Below are 22,969 nucleotides of genomic sequence, written 5' to 3'. Positions count from 1 at the left end.
GACTTTAAATATGCCAGACATGGAAAGAAAAGAACTGCATGATCTCACTTATATGTGGAATCTAAGGGTCGATTACATAGAAGCAGAGAGCAGAAAGGTGATAACTGGGGGCAGAGAGATGGGGGAAATGGGTGGGGAAAGTGGGGAGATGCTGGTCAAAGAGTATAGAGTTGAAGTTAAAAGTATAAATAAGTCTAGAGATCTAATGTACAACATGATGACTATAGTTAATAATATTGTATTGAATATTGGAAAATTGATAAGAGAGTAGATTTCAGGTGTCCTTACCACCCACACAAATAAGGTAACTATGTGAGAAGATATGTTAGACTTAGTAAACCTTTTACTATTTGTATGTCCATGAAATCATCATGCTGCCTTAAATATATACCATTTTTATTTTTAAAAAAAGGAAAAAAAAACTACTACACTTTCGTGTTCCCTGGGTGCTACCTATCTCCTGTGGAAAGCATGGTGCCTTATCACATTCATTCATTAAAATACGAGTCAGGTATTATCAGTCTCATTTTTCAGAAAAGAAGCTTGTTTCTCAATGAAAGTAAGTAACACATTCAAATGGGGCTGAGTCAGCCATTCAAATGGGGGTCAGCCATTCAATGGGGCTGACCGAGGGCTGTCTGACTCCACGACCAGTGATCTTTCCATTGCACTCTGCAAATAAAAAATTCTCGATTCTTTATACAGGCTTGGGGCACCTAGGTGGCTCAGTCGTTTAAGCTTCTGACTTCGGCTCAGGTCATGATCTTGCAGCTTGGGGGTTGGAGTCCCGTGTAAGTGCTCTGTGTTGACAGTTCAGAGCCTGGAGCCTGCTTTGGATTCTATCTCCTTCTCTCTCTGCCTCTCCCCCACTCATGCTCTGTCTCTCTCGCTCTCTCAAAAGTAAAAATAAACGTAAAAAATTTAAAAAAAAACAACTTGATTCTTTATATAGGATTAATATTAAAGAGAACATCAGTACAAGTAAGCTGTTCCACAAGTTGGACTGGGGTTGAGAATGGCCCAAGTTACTAGCTACAAAGATGTGTTAGGCTATCACTGCAGAGAGAGGAAGAGATGTTCAGGTTCAGGACATGAGTTAATCAGGTCCAACTGGTGTTTGCTGATGAGAGGGCACAATAGCAAAATTAATTCCAAATGCAATAACTCATAAGTAATTTACAATATCACTTTGTGCACCATTTCTCCGTTTCCTACTTCAGGGGAGGAAACAGCAAAGTAAAATCAGGTATTGCAACCACTCCAGATCCTAAAGAAGGGGACAGGGAAGGAAGTTCTGCTGTGTTGTTTACGACACCAAATCCTACTGGACAATAGAGAAGGGCAGATAGAGTGAGGTGTGGCTCTGGTCTGGGATTACATAGGGGACTTCATTGTAAAGAACGCAGGAAATGGAAAAAGTAGAAGGAAAGAGCTCATTTTTTTTTCTATTTTTAAAAATATCATAATTAAAAGAAATTCTGATAATAAGAATTATTACATAATAGCTGGTGTTACATTTTGAGTGTCTTCTCCACATTTTAAGATGCTTGGAGTCTGCATTTCACATTTAGTTTAAGCTTTGCACCTTTTGGGGGAGCGCTTCATCTCAGGCGCTGGTGGAATAATGAAAGCTATTGAAAACCACACGAAAGAGGGGCGCCTGGATGGCTCAGTGTCCGACTTCGGCTCAGGTCATGATCTCGCGGTCCGTGAGTTGAGCCCCGTGTCGGGCTCTGTGCTGACAGCTCAGAGCCTGGAGCCTGTTTCAGATTCTGTGTCTCCCTCTCTCTGACCCTCCCCCGTTCATACTCTGTCCTCTCTCTGTCTCAAAAATAAATAAACGTTAAAAAAAAAATTAAAAAAAAAAAAAGAAAGAAAACCACACGAACACAAGCAGGAGTGAGAAGTACCACTGGCTTTAGTCACTTTAAAAAGTCACAGTGAATAAATACTCTTTGAGCCCCTCCCATGTATGTGTTGGTAAACATACTCCTCAGACCCTTTGGGGGAGCACAACCATCTCGAAAATGTCTATCTGGTCAACTGGCATCATTCTGGGCAAGGAAATATTTGCAACCATGTGCTCTGGCCCAAAGCTACCATGCATACTAAATGCCAGCCATCATTCTAGGGGCATCGGGGATCTATCTCTGGAGAGAACAGACAAAAATCCCTGCCTGCCCAGAACTCCTATTCTAGTGAGGGGAGTTAGACAACAAATACAACTTTTAAAGGACATTTTATAATATTATAGAAGGTAAAAATTCTGTCAATAAAACACTAAAGAAAGCTTACTATATGAAGAATGCATTTTTAATTTTAAATACTGAGGGTAGGCCTGAGGAACATGGTGACAATTGATCAGGGTCTTGAAGGAAGTGAGGGAGCAAAACAGCTGGGGAGAGGACAAGTCCAGACAGAGAGGCCAGCTAGCATAAAAGCCCTGAGATGGAAGCATACCTGTCCAGGGATCTAGTCTAGGAATACCGAGGAGGCCACTGTGGCAGGAGCTAAGTAAGTGAAGTGAGAGAAGTAGGAGCTGAGGCTAGAGAAAGGCAGATCATGTATTGTCCTTCTGGGCTATTGTATGGACTTTCGCTTTTGTTCTGATTGAGATGGGGTTCTTCACAGGGTTTTGAGCAGAAGAGGGATATGAGCTTCCTGTTGAAAGGGATTGCTCTGGCTAGTGTGTTGAGAAGAGCCCAGAGGGGGGCAAAAGTAGAAACAGGGTTAGGGCAATCAAAGTGAAGACATGATGGTAGGTTAGACCTGGGTGGTAAGAACAGTGGTGGTGCTAAGCAGTTGAATTCTCGGACTTCTTTTGAAGTAGAGCTAAAAGGATTTCCTGACGGATTGGATTGGAAATGCAAGAGAAATGGAAAATCAAAGATGATACCAAGGTTTTAGGCCTGATAGGAGCGAGACTTGAGTTTGGACAGGTTGGGTGGGGGACAGAGGGAAGACTCTCAGGATGTCAGCATTGGAAATGTTCAGTGGGAGAAGCCCTATAGGCATCCAAGTGAGCAACTGCCTGAAGCCTGCAGTTCAGGGGAGAACGTCCGGGTGGAGGTGAGATTTGGGAGTCGTTACCACATAGGTGGTATTTAGTGCCATGAAACAGGATGAGATCACCATGGGAGAGAGTGTGGATAGACAAGAGATCCAAAGTCTGAACCCTGGGCACTCCACAGCTCAGCGGCTGGGAGAAAAGAAGGGACAGGCAAAGGTTAGGAATGAAGCCATGAAAACATGGTGGTGTGGAAGTCAAAACCGTTTCCAGGAGGAGAAAGTGATCAACTGTTAATTGCTGCTGACTGTCCAAGTGAGGTAAAGACTGAAACACCTTTTGATTTGAGAGTTTGATCTCGGTAAGAAGAATTTGAGGGACGTGGTCAAAGCAAAAGCCTGACTGGAGAAAATGGGAGGACAGCACATGGAGATGGCTTTTGTTAACAATTCTTTGTTTTGTTTTTAAAGTTTGTTTGTTTATTTTGAGAGAGTGCAAGCAGGGTAGGGGCAGAGAGAGGGAGAAAGAATCCCAAGCAGGCTATCAGTGCAAAGCCTGATGTGGGGCTTGAACTCATGAACCATGAGACCTGCATGGAGGTCAGATGCGTGAGCCATTAAACCGCCCAGGTGCCCCTTGTTAAAATTCTTTACAGGCATTTTGCTTTAGCAGAGCAGAAGAGGGGCAAGTGGCTGGTGGGGGAAGTGGATTCAAGAGTTTTTTGTTTTTAAGATGGGAGAAGTAGCATGATTTTATGTTGATGGAGATGATCCAATAAAGGGAAAAAATTAATGAGGTAGGAGAAGAGAGAACTGCAGGAGCACTTAACCTTTGGATTGGCCTCTGTATGTTTCTGTGGGGCAAAGAGCCAGGACCGGGTGGGGATGGGGTAGTTCTATAAAACACCAAGCAGTTCATAGATGAGTCTCTCCCTGAAATTAGAAATCAGGCTCTTTCTTGCACAAACGAAAAGTGCATTAAAGAAGCCATTTGTTGGGTGACTACTAGGGCCACTCATGGTGTCAGGTACTTTGCCTACATTATGCAAAACCTTATTAACCGACTTCCAGCATCAGTATCATTATTACTGCACTGTAGACCAAGAAACTGTTACTAGGAGCTAAAACAACTTCCCCCAAACCATACAGAGCATAAGTTAAATAGCTTGCATTTCATGGTGCTCTCTTCCTTGCTTCTGCGGGTTCCTCGAGGGCCGGCGGCCTTTATCTTTGTAACCCCAGAGAAGGGCTCCCGACTTGGCAGAGGCTCACATTACCGCGTGCCCAGATGGACCGCGGATTGCCCTGGGTCCATTTCGGTGCCTTCGTCCGTGGCACTCGATGGAGGCCATTCACCACCAGCATTGTTCTCATTGGTTGCAGCAACTGAGAAAAAAAAAAAAAAAAAAAGTTGGAAAACAGAAACTTTCAAAAGAAATTACCGAAAGGAAATCAGAATTAGTTCCAATCATCAGCCCTTAGCTGAGGCCATTTCCCAAGGAGCTCGCAAAGCTGCTCTTCTGACGCATCAGGTACCTGCCCGCGGGCGAACTGTCGGGCGCAGGTGAGGTGTGGTCACCTGGAGTTTCCCAGTTGAAACTTCACGTCGGGCGAGGAAATCATCACCCGAGGACGTGTACCCTCCCGCCCTTCTTCCAGCTCGTAAAAAAAAAAAAAAAGAAAAAAAGAAAAAGAAAAGAAAAAGCCTGCCACAAACGTCTCTAGCGCGGGACTGTAAAGGCACTAGAGGCGGCTTTGAGAACTGGCGCCGGGAGCCGGGGCGAGCAGCCAGGCTCCTCCAGCAGCCGTGAAAAGCCCGAGTGCACACCGCCCGCGAGCTGGGCGGCTCACCGCCTTACCGCCTCGAGTCCCAGGGTGCCCGCAGTGGTGGCTGCGAAGGGGCCGGGGCCCGGGAGCGCGGCGCGCGGAGCCCACCACCGCGGCCCGAGGGGGAGCGCACGGCGTGGCGTGGCTCACCGAGCGCTCCTTCCCGCCCTGGCCGCCGGGACCCCGCCGCGCCGCAGCGCCAGGTGAGGAGGGGGGGCTGCGGCCGGCGGGCAGGAGGGGGCGGCGCCGGCTCCCAGTGTCCGGGCCGCGCCCCTGGGGGGCGCTGCCTCCCCCGCGCCGAGTTGGTCGCCGCCGGTTGCGCGGCGGAGGGCTGGGGGCGGAGAGGAGGCAGTGGCCGCCGGGGCCGAGGAGGGGCGCGCTGACTGCGCACCGCTAGCCCGGAGTGGCCGGACGGCGGCGGCTGGAGCTGCGGCGGGGCCCGGCCTGGGGGGCCGGGGCCGGAGGGAGGGCGGGGGCCGGGGCCAGGCGAGAGGGCGGCGGGGCCGGTGGAGAGCCGCGGCTCGAGGAAAGATGAGACGGTGAGTGGGAGCCGGGGACGCGGAGTTGCTTTGCTTCTCTTGCAGGCTGTAGGGACAAAAGCCCGGGCTGGGGTTAGCGGAACCCTGGCCGCGCAGTTTGGGGGGCCCTGGACCCCAGTGGGTGGCTGGACCCTGCAGGAGAGTGTCGGCGTAGGGGAGACTCTCACAGAGTGATTGCAGGGAACGGGCGGGATTTGGGGGGGCACCGGAGGCAACTTTTGCCCAGAACTCTGGAATGACCTAGGGGAGAGGTATGGGGATCTTCGGTGGAGAGCTGCTTTGTCGCGATGGGCGGAGGAAAGAGAAGGTCTGCTGCAGGATGGTGTGGGGCGCGGGATTCAGAAAAAGACCCCCCTCCGCCCCCAAATATCTGACTGGCTGCGCTTCTGATTCCACTGTTTCAAAAGTGGGGCTCGCAAGTTTGAACCGTGCAGAACCTCAGATTCCGATCTCCAAAAGTTTGTGGTCTGGCGGTCTCCGCAGCCCTGGAGACAGCAGCTGGAGGAAGCATTGGGGAATGTCCTGAACCCCTGTTTCACCCGCGTCGGGCAGGGCGGAGGCGCGGCTGAAATGTTTGCTGGTGCATTCAATAACTTAGCTCCAGCAGTCATCACTTTAAATCAAAGTGTCCAGGAGCTGGCTAACTCCCGCCACCGCCAGGCAATTAAAAGGCTGACAGGCTGTCCCTTCCAGGGGGGAGGTGTTCTGTTTGAAAGAGCTTTGGAAGTCCAACCTGCTTCCAGAGGCTGCCCATCTACCTTTCTTAATGTGGAAGAGGGAACTGTGCCCGCAGCCTTTTAAATTGGTAGACTGGCCTGGGGCTGGAAATACTCTGGGCAGGCCCTGCCCTCATCCCTGGAAGTCTTCCTCCGGCAACTCTGAAGTAGCTCTCACGAGTTCTAGAATGCACAGCTCATCACTGCCAAGCGCGGCTGGGAGTGGAACTAGAAGAAGCAGCGTACGAATGTGGATTCCTTTTAGGAGGAGTATTTGTCAGCCATATTTCCCTTCATTCTATAAATGTGTAAGTTGCGGACACTTCTTTTCAAGTACTGGAGTGTAACTTCGAGCTTCCTCGTTCGGTCTAATTTAGGTGTTTGACATACGTCCCTGAGATTCTGACTTTGTCTGAATTCAGCTGGGAGCGATCTAAATGAAGTTCAGTTTCAGAGGGTTAAACTTTTGCCCTGAGAGCACTTGAATTCTTGCTTCCTGGTAGGATAGCAACAGAGTAGTTGGATTTGGGATAAATAAACCTTTAGAGTTGCCCAGTATTTTAACAGAATGGCTATATCCCTGGTACCATTGCCATCAATTATGTAAATATTTGTTTGATTAAAGAGCTGAGTTCTTTGAAAAGTAACAGTTGTGTCTATTCAAGATTCCCTTTTCATATCCTGGACTTAGTTCTTTAAAAGCGTTTTTTTTTTTTTTTCACCTTACATTTTTAATGTGGAAATGTAAACATTATATGTACTTTAGAAACTCTGTAAAGTTCTCAAAACGTGTATAACTGGCATTTCCTTTAAAACCAAGGAGAGTTGAGTTTTTGCTCTTAGTTGACTGGTGTAGCCTTCACCTCCTGAGACCCAGAGGTTTGCAAATCTCAGCCTTTCTCACCAATGAGAAAATGAGATGTTTGGTTAAGAGTAGTAATCATTTCACTTTGCAGCCTTCAGTCTGTTTCATGCAGCTGGCAACTGCTGTTCCTTTGGGCTGAGGACTGAAGGACTGTAGGGAGGGGGTGTCTCTTGGATGCCTGTTTAAAGTGGTGGAGGAAAAAGATACTTGGGGCATTGAGCTAAGAGTTTGCTAAGCCCTATCTTAAAGGATATAGACCAAAGCCAAAACTCATTAGCATCCTTTGCGGAAACATTTTTTATTTACTGGCTTTGCACAAGAGAAGGAAGAAACAGCCAAAGTGCTTAAACCAACCATTGGTTTTCCTTATTCTCGTCAAAGCCCTATCGTGAAGTCTCTAAGCAAGGATTGTTTCTAGAGTGTACTAGGGAAGTTACTGTGAAAAACGTGATTCCTTAGGAAACTTTTAAAGAGCAGCTGAGGTTATGACTTTGTGTGCTAATTCTCAACCCTTAGCAGGGAAGCGTGCTATGAACGATTTGTAAAGGCTGTGCTTTGTACTTCTTCCAAGTGGAATACATGTGCTTTATAAACCCGACTGTTAGGTCTTGGTGTACTTTACTTATTAATAATGTAAATGTCACCCACTTGAAACTAACAACAACCACAAAAATACTTCTAAGTGATGTGCATTATTTTAAAGCCCTGATATCCAGTATAGCAGTGGTTCTCAATTGGAAGTGGGGGTAGCTTTTGCTCCCCAAGGGATATTGGCTAACGTATGGAGACATTTTTGGTTGTCCGTCTGGAGGTAGAGAACAGCCCACCCCCTGCCAACTGGGCTGACATCTATGGTGGGTAGAGGCCTCAGCTGCTATGTAATATCCTACAATGCACAGAACAGGCACAAAGAATTCTCTAGCCCCCAAAATCTAGAATACTGCTCCAGAATAATACACTAAAATACCAGAGTATTACCTCATGGGCATCTGTTAATAAGATTAGGGATCTTAATCTAACTTGGATCCTCAAGAAACCAACTGTGTTCTTGTTAAACACAAAAGACCATGTCATAGAAGCCTTTTTGTCAGCACCAGATTCTTTTGCCGTTGGCATTAAGAGTCTTAATATACCAAAGATGTGAAAGAACTTGTGTTCATCGACAACTTTGTTCACTTAAAAATCACAGAATTTGGGAGTATTAGACTACAGGGGAGCCTCAGAGATCACCAAGTTCCACCTTCTTATTTTATAGATGTGGAAACGGAGATGCCTGGAGATTAGTGACTCATAAAATCGCACATGAGTTTGTGGCAGACTTAGTCCTGGGTACAACCCAGAATTAGGGAGTTTAGCAATTGATGTTCAAGCAACTGTAATTTTGTTTTTATTAGTGGACCTGACCCTTTGTGAGCATTTAGAGGTACCATTCTTCATGAGGAAATAAATAAACCCTTTGGGGAAGAGTAACATTAGCCATGGTGACTGTGGAGCATATGCCTGGGTGTGTCAGCCCTAAGAAGGAGATAATTCCATTGTGTGATCTGTGACACTCTATGTCTGATGCCTACACTACCCTTCCCATGGCAGAGTGGGCAACAGATGGTTCCACAAGGCTAGCAGATGCTGCTTTTGAATCCAGGTACAAAATAGAAACATTTGAGATTTTCCATCCCTCCCTGCCTCATGGCTGAAGAGTAGAGTACATGAATGGAGAGGAGGGAAATGAGAGAGGCCTCCTGAGTATGAGGTTTGGAAAGCCACCTGGCATATAAGGAAATGAGCAGTTGTGGGGGCAATTCATAAGCTGATGAAATGGCTGTCTACAATAAGTAGGATTGCAAAGAACTTGAGTTAGGAATCAGAAGACCATTCAAGTTTAGCTATCCTTTGGGCGAGTAAGACAAAATAATCCTGAGAATAAAAGGAAATCCTCTTATCTGACTCCTTTGCCTCCAATGCACTCACTTGACTGGATAGTGGCCTGCAAGTCACATCTAACTCCTATGCCACTGTTACTTTCTTATACCCCAGTCTCTACCATTCCATCCGTTTCCCTGATGGGGAAGAATATGACAATAGTGTAAAGCTATTGTTAATTTTCTGGGAGAGTTTAAAAAAGCGTGGCGTTTGTGAATGGCTGCTCTGTTTATAGAAAGGGGTTATCTCCGTGAGTTTTGAAAGATCAAAAAATTTGTGCCCATATTGCCCGATCAATTACAAACATGTACTCGCATATTTACATTTCTATGAGTAGCCATTAAGCCTGTGATTAGGAATTCTAGGTCTGTGTGCTAAGTGTTGCTGCCAGGGTAGTTATAATCAATCCAAGTCTGGGAGGTTCTGGCGTTAGAGGAGACTGTTTTAGTATGCCTTTCTTGGGAGAGGTCAGAACTCTGAACTGTGCTGAGGTAAGTTCTTATCATCTTGATGACTAGCCAATGGGTGCACCTCAAAGCCAAGTATGTGGTAGTATATTTAGAAATGATTTGAAAGTGGTGACTTTTTTAAGGGGTCTGCGCCCTGCAGGTACTACAATAAAGAAAGGGACAGCCTTCCCATGATCACCTTCCTTGTAGTTATTGTTGTTACTTTTGTTTTAGATGATGGGAGAGAAGACAGGCGTTGGCTTTGTTTTTTAAATAACTATTGGCTGGAAATATTTATTGGCATCTGAGTAATGTGACTCTTTTGAAAATGAATAAGACCAAAAATGGTAGCTCAGGGTGTCACATCCCTTCAAGATAAACAGTTAGGCAAGAACTTGTCTTTGTCACACAGGACTTGAATCCTCTAGGGGTTAATTTCAGTTGTTTTCATGATATTTAGGGATGTTTCTTACATGTTGAAAAGAAGCTTTGTGCTTTATGTGCTTTAAAGGCAAGATTTTATCTATAACAGCTAGTGGTCAATAATAGAAACCCAGGTTTAAAAATCATTTTATTGAGGTGTTGGTGGGAAAGCCAGTGTTTGGAGAAGCTTGCTGTACAAAGAAACAGATAAGTAAGACCTAGAATAGCAAGCAAAGTTACATGGAAATGTTTTGGAGAGGTTTTTACAAGAGCTATTTTTTTTCTTTAGAGTGTGAAAGTTGATTTATTACACAAACTGCTGCTTTTTTCTTACTTTGCAAATGAAGGGGAAGGAAAAGTTTGTACATGCCAATATTTAATATCGTTACCTCAAGCAGGGTCAGCCTTTTCTGAGACTTGCTGCTAAATCTGGAGTTCAGCAGAAATTAGTGTTGATCAGCTTAGAATATTTGGTTTACACATTGTGTGTGACTTCTCCAGATGGTAGTATGCTTGTGGAATTAACATATGGAATGGCAAAAAGCTAAAGGTTACAAGATTTTCCTAGGTGTGTTTCTTGACCAGTGTACTGCTAAAACAAGGGCAGGTAAAAAGCAGAGGAAAGCCTGCTCCTGCATTCTTTTGGCCAGTTCAGACCCAGTGTGAATAGTGCTTCATAGCCAAGAGATACTCAGAGGAGACTGGGAAGTGATGTCTGGCTGCCACACTGCTTACGTCATTGCAGAAGTAGGTTTTCGAAAACAGCTTAAGATTTATTAAGGAAATTGCAAGCCATGGGAATGCAGAGCACATATTTCTTATACATCACGCTGAATCAAATACCCGTATTATATTGCATTAATGTCACTCTGACCAGGCCTTTGTCCCACTCTGTTATGCTGAAACAATTTACCACGCCCTTGGAATGTCATGGGCAACGGCACCGGTGCAAGCTTTTCCCAATTAGGTAGCTGCTACCTTATCACTAAAACATGTTTCTGTCCTTTGGTCATTTCCATGTCCTGCATTGTATAACTGGCACTCCTGTGTTATTTAACCAGTATCTATCTGTTGCTCCAGAAAGTTGGAGCAGAAAGAACACCCAGTTCACCCTTACCATTTTAAATATGGGAAACCTCAGCTAACACAAGGTGAAGACAGGAGTGACTTGCTCCCGCTTTAACTTCTGTTGGTGATTTTGGCAGAACCAGGACTAGGATGGGTCTCCTGACTCATGTTCCTGGCAGTCTGTCCAGTGTTCTTTCTACTATTTTGGCCATTACAATAAAAATAACACCCTAAGGAAACCATTTCCTTTATTAGGTCTTTTGGCCAGAGCTATAAACAACTGCATTGATTAAATTTAATTTAGTTAGTTGATTATAGATCTCTGCTGGTTCAAGTCCTTTCTCTTATCCTTTTGAGCAACGTATGGTCCAAAGGTAAGCATCAGGAGAGGGGAAAATTAAATGTCTTGTAATACCCATTCCCTGTAATCAACCATTAAGTAATGAAGGCATGGTATCATTACTGTTTTGTTTACTTTATGGTATTTTTAAAATCCATCGGCTCAATTTTTGGGTTGAAGGGAAAAACACAACTATGGAAGATGTGGTCCCCTTGTGTTCCATCTCTCCTGAGCCTACATGCTCCGACTATTCCCAGTTCGTAAGTTTTGGGTAAGAGAATGGGAAATGTAGTGTTTTGGGTTTTGGCGAGTGTTACTTCAGAAGATTACAAAATGACTCTTAAGAGAGTGTATTTTGATCGGACACTGGAATGGGGGGACAGGGTGGTGGAAAGATCAGAGTTTGGTCCCATAGACTCTCAGCTTCCAATTCAAGTCCCTAGAGGTGGTTTCAGGGCCAAGAGAGAGCATCTTTATTCCCTTGTGATCCTAGGGTCAATATTGTTCTTGTTGGAAATTGGATACTGGAGTACCCCTCTGCTTCAGGAAGTGGACCTGAAGGAGGGTGTACACACAGTCATGACCTCCGGTTTAGCTATTTTGTGACTCCCCCCTACCTCTCTGGTTTCATCTTCACTGTAGTGATCACATAATAGGAGGATTCTTCCAAGGTCTATAGTCAGAGTCACCTCAACCCAGGGATGAATTATTCCCATGATCAGAAGTAAGAAACATCTGGAAACATTGGATTTATTTGGGAAAATTTCAGGAATCTTCATGTTGACCAGAAACTGCTTTAGGATTCTATAAAGAACCCTAAAAATATGGGTCTATAGTTTCCTTTAACGCTCTCACTTTCAAAGAGGAAGTCACCTAATTTAAGAATCTACAAAGCATGTCAGTCTCTCTTAGCATAGATCTATAAAGTGTGAGTATTTAAGTTTTTTGAGGTTCACATTCCTCATTATATAGCAAGGTTGGCAGTTTTTGTGAATACTTTTACATTTTAACTGTCTGAAGAGATGGTTTTTCTTTGGGCACACATAGTGGTGAAATTTAGTTACTGCACCTAGCATTATCGTGCAAGCATTCCGAATATAACAAATGGCCTGACACTTGCAATCTGAACAGTGCATTTTTTCTTTCAAACTTCTCCCACATACTTAAAAGACTCAGGTTTTAGGAGCTTAATTCACTATGATAGAGGGTTAACATTTCATACTTAAAAAAAAAAAATAAGCTAGGAGCCACCGATTTGACCCTATCACGTTTTGTAAGTGAGCCACTATAATTTTTAAGTCAGTATATGTTCATGTATTTTTATTCATATTGATTTGCAAAATGTATACATCTCACTTTTTAACTATTGTATTATGAGAAACTTTAAACATACCCAAAAGTTAACAGAATAATACAGTGAAATCTCATGTATCTTTCATATGTAATGCTAATCTTTGTTTCATGTGCAAACCTTACTTCTTCCCCCAAAATGTGGATTGTTATAAACCAAATTGTAAACACTGTACTATTTCATTCATAAATAAATATGTAACTCTAAAATATGTAACTCTTAAAATATAACTCTAAGAGATTAGGATTTTTTTTTTTTAAGTTTATTTTGAGAGGGCAAGGGCGGGGGAGGGGCAGAGAGAGAGAATCCCTAGCAGGCTCCTCGCTGTCCGAGCAGAGCCTGATGAGGGATTTGAACTCACAAATCCTGAGATCAGGACCTGAGCCGAAATCAAGAGTCAGAAGCTTAACCAACTGAGCCACCCAGGTGCCCCAGAAAAGATAGGGATTTTTTTTTAAATGTAACTATATCATCAGGACACCTGAAAAAAATAGCAGTACTTATAATATCATCTGTGTTATTGTCAATGTTCAGAAACTCTCCTGAGTCTCTTTTAATCTAGTACAGTTCCCTCTCTGTCTTGTTCCTTTTTTCCCCTTGCCATATGCTGGTTGAAGACATTGGTTTGTTGTTTTTTTTTTTTTTTTTTCCTGTAGCCTTTCTCATATTCTAGATGTAAGTGATAGCATCTCTGTGGTGCCGTTTAGTATATTCCTTCGTGTCTCTTATTTTAAATAATTGGAGACAGCATGCTTTGAGACCTTTCCTAGCATGTCACCGTGTTCTACTTAATTTATTATAAATGTATGTAGTATATATATTATATATATACACATGCTTCTTGGATTATTATTGTCTCTCTTTTTAAATATTGCTAAAGCTCCCTTAATAATGGTGTAAACATACATGTGAGTCTAACTGATAAAAGTCACATCTTGGGGATTTAGGTAAAAGTCAGGAATTTTGTTGGTGGGAAGGGAATATGAATGGCCCATAGGTGTTTTGAGATTGTTTCTGCTTTGCCTCCTCCCTCTCGCCTTCCTCACTGGCTGGAGAGAGCTATCACAGGAAATCTATTGCCAAATTCCTTGGGGAATCTAAAGAATATTTTAAAGTTCATACAAACAAGTCTTATTCAAGGAACTAGCACAAAATTTTTTTAAGGCCCATAATTGATGTTTTACCCTCTTCACTAAGAGTCCTCAAAGATTTTTAGGGACGCCTTGGGTGGCTCAGTTGTTTAAGTGTCCAATTCTCGATTTCGGCTCAGGTCATGATCTCATGGTTAGTGAGTTCGAGCCCCGAGTTGGACTCTACCCTGACAGTGTGGAGCCTGCTTGGGATTCTCCCTCTGCCCCTCCCCTGCTTTCTCACTCTCTCTCTCTCAAAATAAATAAAATAAACATTAAAAAAGAGTCCTCTAAGATTTTTATTCCTATAAACACTCTAGACTTATTTAAAAGTAGCCTCTGAGGGGCGCCTGGGTGGCGCAGTCGGTTAAGCGTCCGACTTCAGCCAGGTCACGATCTCGCGGTCTGTGAGTTTGAGCCCCGCGTCAGGCTCTGGGCTGATGGCTCGGAGCCTGGAGCCTGTTTCCAATTCTGTGTGTCTCCCTCTCTCTCTGCCCCTTCCCCGTTCATGCTCTGTCTCTCTCTGTCCCAAAAATAAATAAAAAACGTTGAAAAAAAAAAAAAAAAGAAAAAAGAAAAAAGAAAAAAAAAAAATAAAAGTAGCCTCTGATCATAGGAGATAAAGATCCCCATTTGAAGTATGGTTATTGCTGTTGATGGTGATTACTTTTAGGAAACTTTGGATACCATCTGGAGTTCTCTTTTGGACAGAGCTTAGACTTCAGGACAGCAAGAGATGACAGAAGGGAATGGGAGCGTGAGGTTCGACTCCTTTATTGTGATAGGAAGAAACTGGAACTCTTTTTAACTTTCTGTCCTCACGTCTTCCATCTGCGTTAAATGTTCTTATTATCCCCTGGTGGCTCACCACTGCTGGCTGTGCTCTTTCCTCCCTGCAGCCCCATTTCATGCTTTTGTTCTTTCTTTAATGGTTTCCCTGACCTCTTTGTTTAGGTGATTTCAGAATATAATAGAATAAAACTTCAAACGCAAAAACAAAAGCAAACCTAGAGAGAAACTGTGTGATCAGTGTCCTTTGAGACCTGTCAGCCATTCCAGTGGTCCTCACCTTTCTTCCCAGCCCGGCTGTGGGCCACCCTGACACCTGGCCAATTCTGAGGATGCCACAAGTTGCTTGGGTTCTGGAGAGCCTGTGCTGGCAGTCACGAAAAGCCTTCATGCGTTTTAGGCTGCCCTGGGCATGTGGGCAGCATGCGTCTGTCTCTGCGTGTCTGTGAGGGTGTGTGTGCGTGTCTGCACACAGTAAGATTTACAACCGCCTGTGAATAGGTTCAGTCTGCAAGGACAAAACAGCCTCCTTATTCTGCCATTAAAATACATGTATTCCTGTGGAACTGCTTTTTTTGTTTGGGATCTTTCTGAGAGATGAAAATAACCTCCTTGGAGATTAGCAACCTATCTAACATGTGTCTAGTGGATAATAATTATTTTGTTCAAAGAGGAAGATCTTTAAATATTAAGTTTATTTATTTCTTTTGAGAGGAGGGGAGAGGGGCAGAGAGGGAGACAGAATCCCAAGCAGGCTCTGAGCTGTCAGCACAGAGCCCGACGCCGGGCTCCATCTCACTGAACTCAGGAACTGCAAGATCATGACCTGAGCTGAAATCAAGAGTTGGATGCTAAATCAACTGAGCCACCCCGACGCCCCTAGGAAGATCTTTAAATGACAAACATGGAGCAAGGGAAGAGTGGGAATTCATTTGCTGCTATGTTTACTTACAAAAAGAACAAGAAGGGTACTATGCCCCTTACAGAAGTGTTTTTCTTCTCTGTGCTAGGATATAAAATCTTGAGTGAGGAAGAAGAGTTGAGCAAAGTTTAAGAAGTGGGATGAGTGAGTGGGAGATGAGGATAGGTTGAGACCATGACTTGGGGATGCTTGCAGAAAGTGTATGGGAGGCGTCTACGAAGGAGACAGGATCTGGGGATATTTGCCAGCAGGAGGTGTTTGCCAGTGGGTGTGGGGCTAAGCAGAGAGGTGAGGCTTCTTTGCACAAGATGGACAAGGACGAGGAGGATTTAGTGATGGAAGGAAATATTTGTGCAAAAGGAGGGTATGTTTGCGGAAGGGAGAGCTGAGAGGATTGAAGATTTAAGTGACGATGATGTTTGGATTAACAGAGGATAGGGGAAATGGCTGCTTTGGGAGTTCTGAAATGAGAATATTGCTAGAGAAGGAAATGGTTCTTCCTGAAGCTTCTAATTAGCCCCCCCCCCCCTTCATCATGTTTTCTTGTTGGGATTAGTGGAAAAAGAGGGAGGTTTTGTATCCATTGTTCTCCATTCTTAAGCTTCCAGTTTGGGGCTGAAATGAATTCCCCAGGTTTCCCTTTTCGTCCTCTAAAAGTTCCCCTCAGGGAAAAAAAAAAAAAAAAAAAAAGCTCCCCCTCAGGCCCCATCTGCTGCCACAGGAATACCCCTCCTCCCCTGAATTCATGTGAAGAATGGCACTACTTCTGAGGGACTGCTCCAAGCTGGTGTCTGAATTCAATTACATGTCATCAGCACGTGCTTTATTTATAACATCACCATATTGTAAACATTAGCACTGAAAGAGACCAGCCTGTGGACCACCAGTGGTCTGGGAGAGCTTTGAAACCAGTGTCGGCCACTGTCTGCGACAACATATGTTCCCAGAGCCAGCGCCTCTGCTTGGAGGGCCCGAGTAGGACACAGTAGAGACTCAAACTTTTTTATTAAGTGGAAATTTTAACGTGTACCCTCCCGATTTTAGGGGGTATTCTTTTTTCTGAATTTGCTTCTGTAATCTACATCCTCACCTTTTCCCAGCCACTCTGCAGTTCACCTGCTCTGCTCGGGCAGGTCTGCTCTGATTAATTCCCACTGTTCTGGGTGACCCTACGAAGTGTCTGTGCATGGCAACGTCAAATGACAAGTAACGTGTCATATACAGCGGGACTCCTGCAAAATCTTTTGGGTTTCTGGATAACTGCATTTATATGGACCGGACTGTAAGTCCCGCTCCCTTAACACAAGCCAATGCAGCAGGGTGCAAGAAACACAACACACGCTTTGCTTTGATTTGCTTTTTTTTTTTTTTAACCCTTTGATCGCCAGGGGTGTTTTCAACCTCTTGACACCAAGATCCTGTAGCTCTGGCAATCTCAATGCTGTCAATTCACTGTAGGCGACACAGTTTGAATGAGATCAGCTCACTGTATTGAGTGTAAATGGCGCTGGAGAATTCTGTTTTAAAACAGATACCAGAGCCATGTGTCAGAGAGAAAAGGAGCTACCAAGACACTTAACCAACATGATCCTTGAGATTAGTTTTGCAAGTCATTTTCTTCTCTAGGGAAAACATACTGTGAGTTTCCGTGGTGTCATCCAGAGATCTCTTCATGTCTTCTGGCATTTTCTAATTGACGATGAGCTGAAGTACATTTCAGGTGATAAAATAACCAGAGCTCTGGGGGGGAGGGGGGATTAAATTTATGGATTGGAAAGTAAACCGAAACATTTCAACACACATTAACTTCTTTCCTGTTTAGACTTCCCGGTGTTGTCTTTTCTCTCAGATGGGCACCAGATGCCTTCTCCCTTCTCCACGCCCATTCTGTGGATCCGCGTGTAATGTATGTACTTGTGAAAGCCCTCGGGACTCTTTTGCTTCTACAACAACAATGCAGTGATTTTTATAATTTCCCTGAGACTTCTTTTTTGTTGACATAAAATGTACAAGAAACCCAAAATAAACACGCAGAAGCCAGGCTGGAAACAGGGTCCTCCTCGCCTGCCTCCCCTCTTACACATGTTAACACAGATCTCTCTCCTCTGCTGCCCTCTCTCTTGCTCACCGCTTTGGCACACCTCTCTCGCGGTGCTTCCTAGTCCTTCCTCGTCCCGACCTCGGCAGCAGTCTCTGATGCATCCATCTGCAGTGTTCCCATGTCCCACCGCTCCTTCACCTCATCGCCAGGGAATTCATCAAACCTAAACTCTTCCAGTGTGTTCTCCACCTTCCTGCCCCCCCCCCCTCCTGGCTCCCCCTCCTTCAAAGCGCATATTGGCTCTACGGGTCTCCATTCCCCTGTGCTTTCCCCATCTCTAGGCCCACACTAACGTGATCTCACCTGCAATGAAAAGCATACTCTGGAAGTAGGGAAGGGGAAGGGTATCACAGCCATATTGTCATGCCTGGGGTCAGGAAGGGCACCGGCTTTTCCTTTACCTTTTGAGTTGAGTGGGTTGGCGGCATTAAGAGATAACCAAACTGAGACAAGTATACATATCACTCAACTCTGGCACGTGGACAAAGCTTTGGGAAAACGAGTAAGTTCCATTTTGTGTTTGATGATGTATTTTTATATGCACAGCCTTTCACATATCCTTAATAGACCTAGTGAGGTTGAACAGAAAAACTGGGGTGTCAAACACGAATATCCTTTCAGATATTCTCTGGAATGTGCGTACATCCAAATCATGTTTAACTTTCCCCTACAAGTATGTATGGGGGAGAAACGTTGCATGTTTCTCAGTTGTGGCTTCTTATTTGCAAATGTCCTGCTTGTCTCTTCCCTGGAGTCTGTAAAGCTGATCTTCCTTCAGCAAGTGCTGCTTTGCAGTACTTTGGTGTTGCATTTTGTTTGGTCAACCAAACTGTTTCAGTAATTACACTTCTTGATTTTTAAAAAAGCGTGTGTGAGGAGAAGGGTATCAAGTGTGCAACCCTGCAGGTTAGGAAGTTTCATATTCTACAGTTTTATTTGCCCAGATAAAGAGGGAAAAGAATTTGTGAATATTTTATTTGGGTGATTAAGTAGCATTTGCAGCTGCAAATAGGCTCAAATAGAGTAATATATTTTATAATCTAAAATGACATCAGGGGCGCCTGGGTGGCTCAGTCAGTTAAGCGTCCGTCTTCAGCTCAGGTCATGATCTTGTGGTTTGTGGGTTTGAGCCCCACGTCAGGTTCTGTGCTGACAGCTCAGAGCCTGGAGCCTGCTTCGGATTCTGTGTCTCCCTCTCTCTCTGCCCCTCCCCCACTCACACTCTGTGTCTCTATCTCTCAAAAATAAGTAAACATTAAAAAAAAAATGTAAAAAGCAAATAAGTAAAATCACATCATTATCTTATATGGCTGAGTCAAAAAATAAACTTTTATTCATACCAAAATAGAATTTATTTGTTTTATACATACTGGCCTGACTAATTTTATTAGGAGAAAACAGAAAAACTATACTCTTTTAAAAAATTAAACTTTTAAGGATCCATTTTGATATTAAGTGTTAAGCCCTTCGGCTCTGTGCTGTTAACAGAGTAAATGTTTAAAATGCAGCATTTGGGCTCCCTGTTTAATTTTTGACTTCTGTTTAATCACATGTGCCCTGGCTTGCTTTCCAGATTGCTGTCTCCGCACATTGTGGGAATTCCTCTTCTAACTTAGCTCTGTTTCCTATTTTGTATACATTATCTTTAAACCAAAGTCACCCCACTGACTTTCATTCTTTTCTTGTCTATTCTAACATCTCACTTAGAGATTTCCTTTTGTAGCCTTGTCTAAAATATCCTAAATGGTTGGAGGATTGCTTTCCAGTTTAACCTACTTCTAGGGTAGGCAAATGGCTTGGACCCTTGAGGGCATATCTTACATGGTGGTAGAGATGAGAAAGAATTTAGATCACTATGAGAGAGAAATGCATGGTTATTAAATAGAGTTCATCCCAGAAGAGGTACATGCTAGAAATTTTCAAAAAGGACCATGCCATCCAAAATAGCTCTTTTTCCTTACATGATTTTTGTTATTAATTCTGTCAGAGACAGGGCATTTGCTGCATGTACCAGTGGTCTAATCTCTAATGGGCTTGAGATTTTGCTTATACCCTTAAAATCACAGAATTTTAGGGGCATCTTGGTGGCTCAGTCGGTTAAGTGTCCGACTTTAGTTCAGGTCATGATCTCGCAGTTCACAAGTTCAAGCCCTGCATGGGGCTCTGTGCTGACAGCTCAGAGCCTGGAGCCTGTTTCAAGATTCTGTGTGTCTTTCTCTCTGCCCCTCCCCTACTCGTTCTCTCTCTCTCTCTCTCTCTCTCTCTCTCTCTCAAAAAATAAATAAAAACATAATTTTTTTTTAAATCACAGAATCTTAAGTGCAGAAGTGGCCTTATGCTACCTTTGGGTAGTCCTCACCAGATTCCCTTTCCTTCAATGAGACATGAGTTTTTTGTCATTTCTTTCCACCATAATTTCCACAGGCTGCCACTCTTACTGAGTTAATCCCCTCCACGCTCCTTTACCAGTGTGTCAATCAGTTCTTTATTAAGGCATGTGTCTTAAGAGCAATCATTTGTTCATATGAGTGTCTCTCCCCTTGGACTATAAGCCGTGTAAGGCAGGAAGTGGTGTCTGACCACATACTTCCCAGTACTCAGCTTGAGAGCCTAGTTTATGGTAAGAACTTAAGGAAGATTAACACCTTCCTGGTAGCAAGCAACTCCCAAATCTCAGTGGCTTAAGACCATCTTGGGTTGGCAGGGGTCCTGTTCCATGGTGTCCTCACTGAGGGGTACAGACTTGGATGGATGCTAGCCGTCTCAGCAGAGGGATGGAAAGAGTGAATCATGCCCCAGCTCTTAATGTTTCAGCTTGGAACTGACGTCTCACTTTCTCTCCTAGTTCCTTGATCAAAGCCAGAGACATAGCCGTATCCCAATGTTACGGGGTGCAGAAGAGCAATACTGCTTTGTTTCTGACAGGAGGAGAACAGGACCAAATCAATATCTGACACACGATGGGCACTTAAGAGCCACCTAAGGAATGAAGTACCTAAAGCTTTCTGTTGGGATTTTAATTTCTTTCTGTACAGTAAGCAGAACCACTTCAAGTATGTATCCTGTCAACTACAGTTTTTAGAAGATGAGGATACTAATATTATTGTCCCAGCTGTGTTCAGCAAACTTGTGGGACTTTTTCGGTAACCACTCTGTTCACTGTACTCATATCAGGAAAACTGTTGTGTTGTTCAGATGAAGAGAGTACAAAATGGGTAAATTTGCACAATTAACATTTTGCCTGAGTCATTTAGAACAGAACCTTTTTTTTACAAGAGTTACGATCTCGCTCAACAGCTCGACAAGAACTTAGGAAGAATGAGGACCTAATCAATTTAAACATGAAGTATTTCTGACAACGTTTTAAGTTCTACTTTGCAAATTTCAATTACATAATAATGTTTTCAACTGTAATATAGTCACCATGTTTTGCATTACATCCCCAGACATCCAACTTAAGGCCGAAAGTTTGCACCCTTTTACCAAGTCATTACAACTTGAATGCTCACACACACATACGTGTGAGGTGGTGGGTGTGTTAACTAACCAGATGGTGAATGCTTTCACAACATATATGTACATCACATCACCACAGTGTGCCTTTTAAATATCTTACAATTTTATCTGTCAATTGCACCTCAAAGATCTGAAATAAAATAAAGTAAAATACATGCAAATTTAAAAAAGAGCAGTATTGCCACAGATTATATATACTCTAGTATTTTACACTAAGTATTTTTTTCCTCCTTAATTGTCAAAACAACTCAGGTTGTATGAAATGTGGAAAGTACAAACTAGTATGAGAGTGAATTAAAAGTAACTGGTAGGTATGCCTGGGTGGCTCAGTCAGTTGAATGGCCCAACTCTTGATTTCTACTCTTGATTGATCGTGGGTTGTGGGATTGAGCCACTCTCGGCATGGAGCCTTCTTGAGATCCTCTCTGTCTCTCCCTCTGCCCCTCTCCCCTGCTCATGCACTCCCTCTCTCTCTAAAATAATAATAATAATAATAATAATAATAATAATAATATCACTGTTAATACCACTACCCAGATAAAACCACTACTAACTTTTTGGCATGATCTCTTCCATTCTGTTGTTCTTGTTGTTCTTGGCATATAGACAAAGCAAGAGAAGATACTGGCTCATAATGGGGGGTGGCAGTGGAAATGGTAAGAAATGATTAGATTGAGACTGCTGTTTTAGGGACAATGTTGATGAGATTTATTGATGGACAAAAGGAGGAAGGACATGATAGGCCAGGGATAGAATTGATGGAGAAGACACTGATTGGGGATATCAGTGATGACTCCCAGAATTTTGGCCCGAGCATTTGTCTGTAATCTGTGTGTATGGGTGGACATACCTATAAGAAAACTGAGCTCATTTATATATGGCTTTTAAAATTTACTGAATATTGTATGAATGTACTTTTTATGCTACAAATTACACTTCAGGGCCACCTGGGTGGCTCAGTCAGTTGAGCATCCAACTCTTGATTTTGGCTCAGGTCATGATCTTATGCTTCGTGGGTTCGAGCTCCAAGTTGGGGTCTGTGCTGACAGCACGGAGCCTGCTTGGGATTCTCTCTCTCCCTCTGCCTCTCTCTGCCCCTCTCCCATCCTTTCTCTCTCTGTTTGTCTCTCAAAATAAATAAATAAAATTTAAAAAGTACCTCAAAATAATTACTTTGAATGGTTGTGTAATATTCACTCATATGAAGTATGGTAGCTTATTTAACTTTCTCCCTGTTGTTAGGCATTTAGGGTATTTCCCCCCACCCACCATAATATATTAACACCGCAGTGTCCTCAGGACCCACTTATTTCCTTGTTTCTTCCATTTAAAGCTATTTAACCTGAGAGAATTGGCCAAGGTTTGCTGGATTTTCAGCATGGCAAACTAGCCAGAGATGAAGTACGTTGAGAACAGAGAGGATCATGACTGCAGGTCATCTTGGTTTCAGTCCTCCAAGGGGGCAGAGTGAGGTATGTCCCAAACTGGACTCGTGTGGCTTTCAAGGTCATAGCTGGTGGTCACCGACAGTTGCTCAGAGGGACATTTGTCCTGGGGGCAGAGATGGTGCTGTCCCTGAAGAATGAAAGACCTGAGCAAAGCCAGATGGCATCACCACATTCCAACTGGGAGGCAGTTTTAAAGGAGACTCAGTTTTGTTTTATTTTGTTTTGAGGTCTACTTCAAAAGATAATCATGCTTTTGGGGCGCCTAGGTAGCTCAGTTGGTTGAGTATCTGACTTCAGCTCAGGTCGTGATCTCGCGTTTTGGGTTCGAGCCCCGGGTCAGGCTCTTTGCTGACAGCTCAGAGCCTGGAGCCTGCTTTGGATTCTGTGTCTCCCTCTCTCTTTGCCCCTCCCTCACTCTTTCTGCCTCTCTCTCTCTCTCTCTCTCTCTCTCTCAAAAATAAGTTAAAACATTAAAAAAAATTTTAAAGATAATCCTGCTTTTAATCCATCAGGGTGGGATTCGGGTTGGAGGAAAGGGAACCCAAGGCAGAGCTTGTTG

General features: G+C 43.6%; 1 protein-coding gene across 15 annotated transcripts in view; it reads left to right on the top strand.

Annotated features, from left to right (window-relative positions):
* Positions 1 to 22,969, top strand: part of PHLDB2 (pleckstrin homology like domain family B member 2) — a 232,327-nt gene that overhangs the window by 115,344 nt on the left and 94,014 nt on the right. For 11 of the 15 annotated variants that reach the window (XM_058731462.1, XM_058731457.1, XM_058731463.1 and 8 more), the window contains exon 1: positions 20,478 to 20,499. The exons of 1 other annotated variant lie outside the window; for it this stretch is intronic. Coding sequence is in view for 1 of the 14 variants with exons in the window: in XM_058731452.1 (XP_058587435.1) it covers positions 6,393 to 6,396 (4 nt within the window). In the remaining 13 variants the exon portion in view is untranslated. Of the gene's footprint in view, positions 1 to 4,472; positions 5,037 to 5,208; positions 5,373 to 6,087; positions 6,397 to 20,477; positions 20,500 to 22,969 lie in introns of those variants that run through there. 3 more of the 15 variants (XM_058731455.1, XM_058731454.1, XM_058731452.1) reach the window with 3 other exon arrangements.

Source organism: Neofelis nebulosa, chromosome 5, assembly GCF_028018385.1.
Source record: "Neofelis nebulosa isolate mNeoNeb1 chromosome 5, mNeoNeb1.pri, whole genome shotgun sequence".
Taxonomy (NCBI): Eukaryota; Metazoa; Chordata; class Mammalia; order Carnivora; family Felidae; genus Neofelis; species Neofelis nebulosa.
The sequence above is the reverse complement of the archived record's forward strand: the minus strand, read 5'-3'. Positions and strand labels throughout refer to the sequence as shown.